General features: G+C 43.9%; 1 protein-coding gene across 1 annotated transcript; it reads left to right on the top strand.

Annotated features, from left to right (window-relative positions):
- The first annotated feature begins 4,770 nt into the window (after positions 1–4,770).
- Positions 4,771–10,471, top strand: LOC311253871 (uncharacterized protein). Its single transcript, XM_084384338.1, has 2 exons — positions 4,771–9,044; positions 9,134–10,471. Exon 1 carries the CDS (start codon positions 4,796–4,798, stop codon positions 8,378–8,380), a length of 3,585 nt encoding a protein of 1,194 aa, XP_084240464.1. The 5' UTR covers positions 4,771–4,795; the 3' UTR covers positions 8,381–9,044; positions 9,134–10,471.
- The last annotated feature ends 3,595 nt before the right edge of the window (positions 10,472–14,066 follow it).

Genomic DNA, 14,066 nt, shown 5'->3' with positions numbered 1-14,066 from the left:
CACGGATGGACCACCCCACCGCACCCAAACTTCAGTGACCAACGTATGTTACTCTCTGACGCAACAGACACAATCTCACACAGAACATACACTGAGATGTGTGAAGTTCAACATGTTTGTTCTCATATGTCAATAGCTGGTTGGATCCCCTCCAGTCAGGTTGTCCTGTAGTTTGGGTGATCCGGCGACCCCCTGCTCTTCACCGGCTGCCAAGGTAAATATTATTCCTATTGAATAAAGTTCATGATGTCATTAAAGTCTTCATTTTACTGAATTGTTGTTGTTATTATTTGTTCTCAGGTGGCCAGGATGAAGACCCCTTCACCGGCTGGACCATCACATACCCTTAAAGCTGCGGCCCGTCCCTCTCCTCGCCCAGCGAAGGTATTTACTCGGCAACTGACGCACAACGTTTACTGTAAAATCAGCTGTAACTACATTACACTGGTTCATTTAACATCTCTGATACCATTATCTTTCTCTGCAGTTCACAAATGTTAGTGAGTAATTGAAATACATTTGGAAAACTTGCTGCGTTGTGTTGCCTCATGTCTAAATATTCACTGGTGTTATGACTTTTCACAGACCGTCTCGTCACCCTCATCGACCTGCTGGCCCTGGATCATTGATGACGGACTCTCCACCGCCCATTCCCCTTCCAAAAAGGTAAGGACATTTACATTCGGGTTTATCGTGGGCTCAATAAAGTGTTTGTTTGAGGGTAAAGTGTGGTTTTCTTTCAACTGAAATGCCAAAAAACTATTAAGTAAACGAAGGAGAGAATTAATTAATATATTTATACAATTATTGTTAACAATAATAAATGTAATAATAAAATTACGAACAAAATAACTGAACTAGTTTGACACGATTTTATCAATTGTTTAAAGATGAACACTAGTAACGGAACAGAGGTTTTCTCAAAATTATTATCTTGGTCAGTTAACATCTTGAAATGTCAATGTGGTGAGTTTAAAATTTCAGTCATGTTTTTTAACACTTTTTTTAATGGTAAAAAACAAAAACCCAACCCAAAACCAACCTTTTTGTGCCATTACACCCATGTAAGTGACATGTTTTAATACACTGCCATAGTAATATAAATTTAAATATTTATCAATCTTTTCATGTGTAATAGGTGTGACACTATATATAGATGGATGGATAGATAAATAGTTTATTCAATTTATCCGGAAAATTTGGTGGAAATGATATTGGATAGTTAATTTTATCAAAGCTGCAGAAGGTTAAATGATTTTAGTAACATTTCCTTAAACTGTCACTATGCTATGACTGGTATATGAAACGGTTAATTACTACAAATATTAATGTTAACTAGGCTTATGATTATGCTAATAAGTAATCCTTTATGATAATGATTATAATTTATCTTATATTTCAGGTCCCGGTTATTGCGACTATTAGGGCCAGTCATAGTCAGAGTGACATGAGGTACAGGAAGTTTTCCAGGAACCACCAGTGTACCTGCATGTCCCTGACTTTTCTGGCGTTTCAAAACGAGGGCTGTCAGTTCAACACTGCTGCCCTCGATAGAGTGCTGGCAAAGGGAGATTCGCTTTACGTAGGTGTAAAACGACAGCTGATCCGTAAAAAAACATTCCACAGTGACCATCTCACTGTGGAAGAACTGCCCAAAAAAGTCCTGACTGACACAGAGGTGTGTAACGTTCACATGCCTGAAATCAGGTGTGGACTTGTGAAAGCCAGGGATGGCCAGGATTGGTATCTCCCCCTAGCCACACAGTTAGAGTGTCTGTCAGGCGACGTTAATCTGGCTTTAATCATAGTTAGTCCGGAGTGCATTGCAGTTTTCCGTGACCAATCAGGCAGGTATGGTGTGTTTGATTCACACTCAAGAAACGCGGTAGGCTTACCTTACCCCCACGGAACTGCAATTATGAGGACCTTCTCGGAAATCAGTGACTTGTCTGACCACCTGCACAAACTCTTTGCAAATCGCGGACCTTCTGCCAGTTACGAGTTTGTGCCGGTGTCATTCGAAGCCATTGGTTCCAGAGAACGCCCTCAGGCATCTCCTGCGGACAATGGATCAAGGACAGCTCTCCCACCAGCAGCAGAGCCTGTCCTTAAGACGACTCCTGCACCACCGGCAGCAGAGCCTGTCCTCAAGACGGCTCCTGCACGACCAGCAGCAGAGCCTGTCCTCAAGACGGCTCCTGCACGACCAGCAGCAGAGCCTGTCCTCAAGACGGCTCCTGCACCACCAGCGAAACAGAATTTCACAAAGTTGCCAAAGCAACATCGACGAAAGGCGATGCGGAGAGCCAGCGAAAAACGGCACACGTTACCGTCTGAAGAAAAAAGGAAAAAATCCCAATATGAAAGGAAAAAGTACAGCAGCTGTGTGGAATTTCGGAGCAAAAAAGTCCAAGCTCAAAGGAGAAGATACGCCGAAGACGGTCTAAATCAAAAACGGCGGTCTTTCAAATCTTACCATCAAAACTTCAAAGTACAAGACAAGAAGAAGGAAGAAGTCGTCAGAAGGTACAGGGAAGATGCTGCTTTCAAGAGACGACAGAAGACTTGCATCACAAAGAAATATGAAGAAGATGCCACGTTCCGCGCCAGACAGAAGAGGTACATGACTGACAGATACAGATCAGATGCAGCGTTTCGGAGCAGACAAACATTTGGCATGTCTCTGAGATACAACACAGATCAAAGCTATAGGCAAAAGCAAAAGCAAAAGTTCAATGTTAGATATCAGAATGATCTGGAATTTAGACGTCGTTTCAATCAACGTTGCAACCAGCAGAGAAAAACCAAATTGGACACAAATGCTGCCTGTAGTGTATTTTACAAGATGCGGAAAGCGCTTAGAATCAGACGCAAATACAGACAAATTGTGCACCGCCGCCCCCAGCCCCTGATTGATCCGGTGATGGCAGTAGCCATAGCTGTCTTTCGTGAGTCCATTAGCCATGGACCCACATACATTTGTACCGTTTGTCACAGAGCCATGTTTCCTAATCAGGTCAAAGAATGTAAAAGACAAAAATATAGGGAGCACGCAAAAGTGGCGGCAGCATGCTTGACAAGAAAATATGTTCACTTTTGCGACCGCGAGTGCTCTACCCCTTGCTCTGTGCCACAAGAGAGACTGCATGAGTGGATATGCGACACCTGTGACGGCCACCTTGGCAGAGGACGCATACCACCCATGGCAGTCGCAAACAATTTAGAGTTGGCGCCCATCCCCACAGAATTGGCTACACTTAATATGCTTGAGAGGCAGCTGATTTCAAAAATCCTTCCCTTTGCCAAAATTGTTGCTCTGCCAAAAGGCCAACAGAGGGCAGTCCACGGAGCTGTTGTGTGCGTTCCAGCAGAGGTGCAATCGATCGTCAACAGTCTCCCAAGGCCCAGAGCAGAAGCGCAGCTGCTTCAAGTCAAATTGAAAAGGCATATTAAGTACAAAGGTTACCAGCACTTCTACACTGTTGATATGAAGAATGTGCTAGCTGCTCTTGCAAAATTGAGAGAAACGCATTCGGAATATAGAAATGTGTTTATCGACGAGACTGCCACTTTCGACTGTCTGCTCGAAGAAGAGGAGCCCAGCATCCCAGAGGAAGATAGGGATGTCGATTTGGAGGAATTTTTTAACAGTCAAAATGAACCGGGACAGTTCGAGGCAGCTGAAGAAGAAGAGGAGGAGCTGAGACCGCAGCCCAGCTCAGAAGAGGAGCCCATCCCAGAAGAGGAGCCCATCCCAGAAGACTTCAGACAGGAAGAGGAGCCGAGCATCCCAGAGGACGATATGGATGTAGATTTTGAGGAGTTCCTCAAAAGCGAAAATGAACCGGGACAGTCGGAGGCCGCTGAGGAAGAAGAAGAGGAGGAGCTGAGACCAGGCCTCTCCCTGGACACTTGTATGCAGCCCCCCGACATTGCACAGGAAATTCTTTCATATGGCGACGGCGTATTTAGTGTTGCCCCCGCGCAGGGCAACAAACCGGTTGGATTTTTCAGCGTACCCAAATTAGAGGCCATGGCTTTTCCTGTGCAATTTCCGACAGGAGAGAACACGTTGGACGAAGATAGAAGCGTCTCCCTGTCCCCGAGCCTTTACTTTAATTGTAGGCTCTTTGCTGCAGATACGCGTTTTGCAAGTGACCAGAGTTATCTTTTCTTTGCGCAGTTTGTTACGGAGACTCACCTCGCGACCAGTAGCATGTCTATACAAATGCGCAAAGGAAAGTCCAAAACCAGAGACGGCCGTAGGATCAACAATGTCATGCTCCAGGATAAGGACGAAGTAGAACGGCTAATTATGAACCAAGACGCGACTAGGTTCATGCAACCTCTCAGAGGCACTCCAGCCTATTGGAACAAAACCCTCAAAGACGTGCACGCGATGGTTCGTCAAATTGGAAAACCGACATTTTTTGCGACGTTCTCTGCTGCTGAGATGAGATGGCCTGAGTTCATAGAGGCCATCAAAGCTCAGCAGGGTGAACAACAACAACCGTTTTCAGATTTGGATTGGAAAACAAAATGCGACATTCTGAGAAGTAACCCCGTCACAGTAATGCGCATGTTTGAAAAGAGAGTCGAAGCTCTCATGACAAACCTCATCCTCTCTCCCGCACAACCGCTCGGGGAAGTAGATGATTATTTTTATCGCGTCGAGTTCCAAGCCAGGGGAAGCCCGCACATCCACATGCTTATTTGGATAAAAGATTCGCCTAAATTCGAAGACGCCTCCGATAGAGAGATCAGGGAATTTATAGATCGTTATATTAGTTGCAAAATGCCCGACCCTGACGCAGATCCGGAACTCCACAAAACAGTGTCAGAGGTTCAGGTGCACAGCAGGAAACATTCAAAGTCCTGTAAGAAGGGTAATGTAGCCTGCAGGTTCGGCTTTCCAAAACTACCGATGGATAAAACGTTCATCACCAGGCCCCCCACTATTAATTGCCACCAAAAAGAAGATCAAGATGATGCAGACTTCGAAGCAGAAATAGCGGAGCAGAAAAAGGCCCTCGCAGACCAACAAAAATTGGCTAAACAAACGCTCCAACCACTTAGAGATCTGCTTATGGATCCGGCCGCTTCGTTCAGCAGTTTGACAGACTTGCTTTGCCGGTGCAACTTGACTCACGAAGAATACGTCGACGCCGCAGAGTGCCTGGCAAACAGTCACGTCGTGATGCTGAGGCGCCATCCAAATGATTGTTGGGTTAATGCCTACAATCCCGATTTGCTTAGGGCGTGGAACGCAAATATGGACATCCAGTACGTCATAGACGATTATAGCTGCATCATGTACATGATGTCGTACGTAACAAAACCGGAGCACGAGATGACGGAATTCCTTAAGAACGTCATCAAAGATGTTAAGCAATCTGACGTTAACGAGCGCGACGAAATGAAACAAATTATGCAGGCCTACTCTAAACACAGAGAGGTCAGCGCTCAAGAGGCCGTAGCCCGTACCTGCAGCTTACGCCTCAAGAAGTGCTCCCGATCCGTGGCCTTCATTCGGACCGACGAGGACGGCGTGAGAATGAGTCACCCCATGGGTAGACTGGAAAAAATGGACCCGCAATCGGAGGACGTATGGATGTCGGGGTTGCCTGAGAAATACATCAACAGACCTCGCGATCGAGAGTTTGAAGGCATGTGCCTGGCCGAGTTTGTGTCAGAGTACAGGGTACTCTACGGCCATCAAAAGGAAAGTCCGAACGCCATTTCGCTGTTAAACGATCAGGGATATATCCAAAAGAGAACCGTGGGAAAACCGGCGATCATTAGATTCACGCGCTTCTCTGAGGAAAAAAATCCAGAAAAGTTTTACAGACGACTGCTGAAACTTTATCTGCCACATCGATCCGACGCCGATCTGACAGATAACGCGTACCCCACTTACGAACAGTTTTACAAGTGTGGCGAGAAGTGGGGGATGACAGTAGAGCAAATTGTGGGGCGCAACAAAAAACGCTACGAGGGCCAGGGGAAAAGCATGGACGCTGCGTTTGAACAGCTTGAGGTGTGCGGTCCTCTCGTGAATGCGTGGAACTCTTTTGCGCCCGAAGTCGAAGTAGACAGGCTGGAGTGCATGGCGGAACTTGAACCTCGCGATCAGGACGAAAACGGCGAAGACGTCCCGGAATTTGGCACTAGAAAGGATAAGGGGAGCTCTATGCCTAGAATAGATGCTCCAGAGTTGAGTCCAGACTTTGTTAGGAAAATGTACCAAAGTCTGAACGAAACTCAGGCTTCCGTTTTCTACAGCGTTCGACAGTGGTGCTTTGACCTAGTCTGGGGCCACAATCCAGAACCGTTTTATTACTTCCTATCGGGAGGGGCTGGATGTGGCAAATCGCATGTGATCAAGTGCATTCACCACGAGGCAACGAGAGTTCTGCGTGAGCTCCCGAGATTTCGGGACGACGCAGACATGTCCCAACCGGCAGTGCTGCTGACCGCATTCACGGGTACAGCGGCATTTAACATATCAGGCAACACGTTGCACTCTATTCTTAAATTGCCAAGGTCCTTGAAGCCACCTTATCAAGGTCTCGGAAATGCACTGGACGAGGTCAGAGCAACGCTGGCGAACGCTGAGATTCTCATCATCGACGAGATATCCATGGTCTCTAAAGAGCTATTTGCCTACGTGCATTGGCGATTTCAGCAGATCAGGGGTAATCGGAAGCCGTTCGGAGGCATGTCTGTCCTGGCCGTAGGTGACTTTTATCAACTGCCGCCGCTTGGTAAAGCCAAGCCGCTGTGTGTGTACGAGGAGACCGAGTTTGATCTCTGGAAGGATCACTTCAAAATGGTCACCCTGACAGAGATCATGCGACAGAAAGACGATCGAGCTTTTGCTGAACTCTTGAACCGTCTCAGGGTGAAGCAAAAGCAAGATCCTTTGTTAGATGAAGACAGGCTCTTGCTTACACAGGCGGTGGCTGATAGTCAGCATTGCACGGCACAGGGTCTACACATCTACGCCACAAACAAAGAAGTAGACCGTCACAACGCCGACATCGTAAACGCCTCCTACGAGAACGCGACTGCCATTGCAGCTCGTGATTTTCGAAAAGACCCCAGAACTGGCTGCATGACGTTTGTGTCTGGGCAAATTAAAGGACACAGGCGAGACTTGCCCGACAACATAATGGCTGCTCAAGGAGTACGCGTTATGTTGATCCGAAATTTAGATGTGGAGGACGGCCTCGTGAACGGTACATTTGGAACCATTTCGAACATTGTATTCGAAGAACCACAAGGCGTGAAGATGATTGGACTCCTGCTGGACAATCCTACAGCAGGACAGAGATTCCGCAAAAAAATGTTAGGTCCCTCAGATAACTCGGTGTACATAGAAAGATCTGAGGAGCACCTAAGTAATAGAAAGGGGGTTGTTCGTCGCCAGTTCCCCCTCAAATTAGCTTTCGCGTGTACGACCCACAAAGTTCAAGGAATGACCATGCCGTCGGCCGTTGTGTGTCTGAAGCGTGTTTTTGAGCCCGGTATGGCCTACGTCGCTCTCAGCCGCACAACGTCGCTTCAAGGTCTCACCATCCTTGACTTTGATGAGAAAAAAATTTACGCTGACCCCAAGATCAAGACGGCTCTGGAAAGTATGCCTCAAGCATCTTTCCAAAGCTGTCGACCATTGTTGACGCTGTTGAAATCTGTAAAACAAACTCCAAAGGTTTTGACAATCGTCCACCACAACACGCAGGGTCTGCCATGTCACATGGTGGACCTGAAATCGCATCACGAGCTCCGACAAGCAGATGTGCTTTGCCTAACAGAGACACACTTGTCGGGCTCCTCTGTAGCTGACAATTTTCAATTGGAGGGGTACGCCGTGTTCACGCGTAGCAGGCGGCTGTCTTACAACACCTGTGTGAACATGGCCAAAAAAGAGGGAGGTGGAGTTGCGATGTACTGTAGAGACACTGTTCAAGCAGAGCCTCGCAGGTACATGCAAAACGTCACTGATTTGGAGTTTGTTGTCGTCAAAATTGAGGCTCCGGTCAAAGCGCTAATAGCGACTGTGTACAAACCGCCAAGTTTTCAACTGGGAATCTTTCTCCCAAACTTGGAAAAGCTCTTGGACTCATTGGAAATGTCAGGTCAGCAGCCCATCGTTGTTTGTGGCGATTTTAACGAGGACCTCCTTTCAAAAGGGACAAAGAGTATCCGAGATTTGTTTCAGTCCAGAGGGTACACTCAATTAGTAGCAAATTCGACAACCGAAAAGAACACACTGATTGACCACATTTATATTTCACATCCCGATAAATGTCTTCAATCAGGTGTTCTCCAAACGTATTACAGTTACCACAGTCCAGTTTATTGTGTTTTGACTGACTAATAGCCTCTCCAGCTGTTCTGTCCAAGACCTGTCGTGCCACGTTTTACAGTGTATCTGGAGTCTGTGATTTGGTTATTTATTGAGCTAATTGATTTATTGAGCTAATTATCATTGTGATTTATTGAGCCAAGTGATTTGTGATTTATTGAGCTAATTATCATTGTTAAATCATGCTGTAATTTATTTCAGGATTTACTCGTTTAGTCTTTGTGCATTTTGTCATGTAATTGTTTTTCACATGTATGTTGTTACAGTGGCATGTCTTGGCTGGAAATGGTTTAATCTTGTGGAAATGTAAATGTCTTTATTTATATATTTGTGTATTTGTTCATTTTAGAATGGGGTCAGCAAATTCTTCTCATGAGGTCACAAAAGTTATCATGTAATTATGTATTTTTAATCATGCATGTATCATGTAATGTAATTGTATTTTTAATCATGCATGTATCATGTAATCTAATTTTATTTTTAATCATGCATCTATCATGTAATGTAATTGTGTTTTTATTGTATTTTTTTTTTTTTTACTGTATTTTCTTTTTTTTCCTTTTTTTTTTTTTCTTTTTCTGCTGGGTTGTTGTCACTATTCATCGTTGCAGGGAGGAAGCTGAACATCCAGCTGAGATGCAGACCAAGCTGCATGTCAAACCAGGTCCATCACAAGGTAAGTGTCTTTTTTTTTTTTTTTTTTTTTTGAGTGATTCACTTGCATTGAGTGATTTTAACTCAATGATGATGTCATTGTCTTTCTAGGATGATCCAGTGAGAAAGACCCCCAGAGGACTTCAGCAGATCTCTCTCCAGCGACGACAACAACCCAGGAGAAAATAAGGGAAGTAAGATTTAGTTAAATTCTCATCTTTCACTTCAGTCTTTGAAATTTGTAACCAATTTATGTCTTTTAAATCTGACAACATATTATACAGACAGCAGGAAGAAGACCTTCAGAAGACTGCAGCACCAATAAGGGAAGTAAGATTTCGTTAAATTCTCAACTTTCGCTTCAGTCTTTGAAACCTGTAACCAATTTGTGTTTTAAATCTGACATTTACAGACAGCAGGAAGAAGACCGCCAGAGGACTGCAGCAACAATAAGGGAAGTAAAATTTCGTTATATTCTCAACTTTCACTTCAGTCTTTGAAACCTGTAACCAATTTGTGTTTTAAATCTGACATTTACAGACAGCAGGAAGAAGACCGCCAGAGGACTGCAGCAACAATAAGGGAAGTAAAATTTTGTTATATTCTCAACTTTCACTTCAGTCTTTGAAACCTGTAACCAATTTGTCTTTGAAATCTGACATTTACAGACGGCAGGAAGAAGACCTCCAGAGGACTGCAGCAACAATAAGGGAAGTAAAATTTCGTTAAATTCTCAACTTTCACTTCAGTCTTTGAAATCTGTAACTAATTTATGTCTTTTAAATCTGGCAACATTTATACAGACGGTGGGAAGAAGACCTCCAGAGGACTGCAACAACAATAAGGGAAGTAAGATTTCATTAAATTCTCAACTTTCACTTCACTCTTTTGAAACCTGTAACTAATTTATGTCTTTTAAATCTGGCAACATTTATACAGACGGTGGGAAGAAGACCTCCAGAGGACTGCAGCAACAATAAGGGAAGTAAGAGTTTTTCAACTTTGACTTTTTTTCACTCCAGGAAGAAAGCCACCTGCTTTTTTTGTTTTGTTTTGTTTTTTGTTTTTAAGAAAAATAAACGTTATCTCTGTTACAAAATGATGGTGTATGCCTGTTGAATTATTAATTATGTTCCATGTTTAGCTTTAGTTTGTAACAAACACCATAGATGAAGATGCTGAGAATGAATGGTAGGTGGTGAAATGAATACATTGTAGCATTGCATTGTAGTGTAGTGTAGTATAGTATCATAGCATTGTCAATCCTCATTTCTCATTGACAATGAAAAAAATGAAACTGTTTTTCAAAAATCGACCTCTCTGGCATAGTTTGACCTAGACACACTATTCAAACTTAAAAGGTAGATCTAAAAGTTCTCAACGTACGTGGGGTGCGAATTTGCACAGAGCACAGCCCACTCTCGCGATTTCCCAACGGGAAATTGTCTAGTTATTATTCTTCTTCCGCATATTTTATAATGGGTTTTCCCATTTGCGCTTCGGCGCGTAACTCGTCCCACAGCTTTGAGCGCACACAAACAAAAAATATATCAAAACGTGCGCCTCGATCTGACGATTATTGCTATCATTCAGATTTCCAGAATATTAATTTTTCGCGTCGTAAGACGCGAAAAACTGCGAAAAATTTCCCATAAGAATGAATGGGACGAGGAAAAAAAAAATCGCAAATCTCAAACATCTCCTGCTCTGGCCTACGTTGACCTAGAAACACCATTCAAACTTTAAAACGTAGGCACGGGTCTTGTCTATCTGAGTTGTATTTGAACTTTTTTCTTACGATGTTTCGTTTTTGAACTCTGACCCCTTAACGACGGTGAGTAATTTTGGAAAAATTCAGGATTTATAATGGGTGTGTATTGCGGAATGTTCGTGCAGAGCCAACTGCCAGAGTGGGGGGAGAGTCAGAAAAACTCTCCCAACTTTTCTCTTTCTCTGACGACCCCAGCCACAAATTACACACTAGAAGAGTGATTTTTTCACCAAGTTGTAGCCACACTTGTCTTCTTTCTCCCAATATGTCCACTTTATCGGTAGGATTTACGGTTTTTGATTTATCTGCCTCCAACCGACAAGAGTAGCTCTCAACTGCCCCATTTACTCCAATGCTAATCAGGAGGAGGATTTTCGAAGATTTTCAAAACTGCCCCTGTTTTTAACTCGCTCCTATGACCACATTTCAGAAGCTAGGACCACAAAAAATTATAGCTGTGTTCTTCAAGGCCTTCCTGGCTTGATGGTGAAGAAAATTTTCCGATATCATGTTTGGTTTTGAAGATATAGCACTAGTTTGAGGTCCTAAATTTGAGGCAAAAGTCACTCTCAAATCAGCTGTCCCAGGTGGTTGCTAGTGCTTAACGACAACCATCACCGCGGCAACCAAGCTGAACTGGCCCTGCAGAGACAGAGACAGATAGACAGACAGACAGACACACACACACAGACACACACACACACACACACACACACACAGACACACACACAGACACACAGACATACAGACACAGACACACATGCACACAGACACACACAGACACACAGACACACACACTCCTTATGGGGAAATTTTCAAATTTCATCCTGCTACTGCTTCAGCATACGTTCAGCTACAGAAACCGTTCAACTATCAAAATGTTCGGCTTTTTGAGCTCTTTCAGCCTAAACTACTTAAAAGGTAGATCTTCAAGTTCTCAACGTACGTGGGGTGCGAATTTGCACAGAGCACAGCCCACTCTCGCGATTTCCCAACGGGAAATTGTCTAGTTAGTGGGCTGTGCCCCGCAAAGACCACTATGTACACCTCTGTACAGAGGTGTACATAGTGGGCTGTGCGGAGCACAGCCCACTATTGATATTCCCCGGGCCTCTTTTTATTATTATTCTTCTTCCGCATATTTTATAATGGGTTTTCCCATTTGCGCTTCGGCGCGTAACTCGTCCCACAGCTTTGAGCGCACACAAACAAAAAATATATCAAAACGTGCGCCTCGATCTGACGATTATTGCTATCATTCAGATTTCCAGAATATTAATTTTTCGCGTCGTAAGACGCGAAAAACTGCGAAAAATTTCCCATAAGAATGAATGGGACGAGGAAAAAAAAAATCGCAAAAGTCAAACATCTCCTGCTCGGGCCTACGTTGACCTAGAAACACCATTCAAACTTTAAAACGTAGGCACAGGTCTTGTCTATCTGAGTTGTATTTGAACTTTTTTCGTACGATGTTTCGTTTTTGAACTCTGACCCCTTAACGACGGTGAGTAATTTTGGAAAAATTCAGGATTTATAATGGGTGTGTATTGCGGAATGTTCGTGCAGAGCCAACTGCCAGAGTGGGGGGAGACTCAGAAAAACTCTCACAACTTTTCTCTTTCTCTGACGACCCCAGCCACAAATTACACAGTAGAAGAGTGATTTTTTCACCAAGTTGTAGGCACACTTGTCTCCTTTCTCCCAATGTGTCCACTTTATTGGTAGAATTTACGGTTTTTGATTTATCTGCCTCCAACCGACAAGAGTAGCTCTCAACTGCTCCATTTACCCCAATGTTAATCTGGAGGAGGATTTTCGAGGATTTTCAAAACTGCCCCTGTTTTTAACTCGCTCCTATGACCACATTTCAGAAGCTAGGGCCACAAAAAATAATGACTGTGTTCTTTAAGGCCTCCTTGGCTTGATGGAGAAGAAAATTTTCAGATATCATGTTTGGTTTTGAAGATATAGCACTAGTTTGAGGTCCTAAATTTGAGGCAAAAGTCACTCTCAAATCAGCTGTCACAGGTGGTTGCTAGTGCTTAACGACAACCATCACCGCGGCAACCAAGCTGAACTGGACCTGCAGAGACACACACACACACACAGAGAGAGAGACAGACAGACAGACAGACAGACAGACACACACACACACACACACAGACACAGAGACATACAGACACAGACACACATGCACACAGACACACACAGACACACAGACACACACACTCCTTATGGGGACATGTTCAAATTTCATCCTGCTACTGCTTCAGCATACGTTCAGCTACAGAAACCGTTCAACTATCAAAATGTTCGGCTTTTTGAGCTCTTTCAGCCGAAACTGCTTAAAAGGTAGATCTAAAAGTTCTCAACGTACGTGGGGTGCGAATTTGCACGGAGCACAGCCCACTCTCGCGATTTCCCAACGGGAAATTGTCTAGTTATTATTATTCTTCCTCCCGTTTTTCGGCGGTTAACTTGCCCCGCAGTTTTGAGCGCACACAAACAAAAAATATATCAAAACGTGCGCCTCGATCGGGAGATTGCTGCTATCATTCAGATTTCCAGAATATTAATTTTTCGCGTCGTAAGACGCGAAAAACTGCGAAAAATTTCCCATAAGAATGAATGGGAAGAGGAAAAAAAAACTCGGAAATCTCCAACTTTTTTCAAACATCTCCTGCTCGGGCCTACTTTGACCTAGAAACACCATTCAAACTTTAAAACGTCGGCACGGGTCTTGTCTATTTAAGTTGTATTTGAAGTTTTTTCCCACGATGCTTCGTTTTTGAACTCTGACCTTTGAAAGATGGTGAGTGATTTTGGAAAAATTCAGGACTTTATAATGGGTGTGTATTGCGGAATGTTCGTGCAGAGCCAACTGCCAGAGTGGGGGGAGACTCAGAAAAACTCTCACAACTTTTCTCTTTCTCTGACGACCCCAGACACAAATTACACAGTAGAAGAGTGATTTTTTCACCAAGTTGTAGCCACACTTGTCCTCTTTCTCCCAATGTGTCCACTTTATTGGTAGGATTCACGGTTTTTGATTTATCTGCCTCCAACCGACAAGAGTAGCTCTCAAATGCTCCATTTACCCCAATGTTAATCTGGAGGAGGATTTTCGAGGATTTTCCAAACTGCCCCTGTTTTTAACTCGCTCCTATTACCACATTTCAGAAGCTAGGACCACCAAAAATAATGGCTGTGTTCTTTAAGGCCTTCCTGGCTTGATGGTGAAGAAAATTTTCCAATATCATGTTTGGTTTTGAA

This window comes from Pagrus pagrus, assembly GCF_965226575.1.
Source record: "Pagrus pagrus genome assembly, contig: HAP1_SCAFFOLD_59, whole genome shotgun sequence".
NCBI classification, from domain to species: Eukaryota; Metazoa; Chordata; class Actinopteri; order Spariformes; family Sparidae; genus Pagrus; species Pagrus pagrus.
Note: the sequence above shows the minus strand (reverse complement) of the source record. Positions and strands in the feature narration are given on the sequence as shown.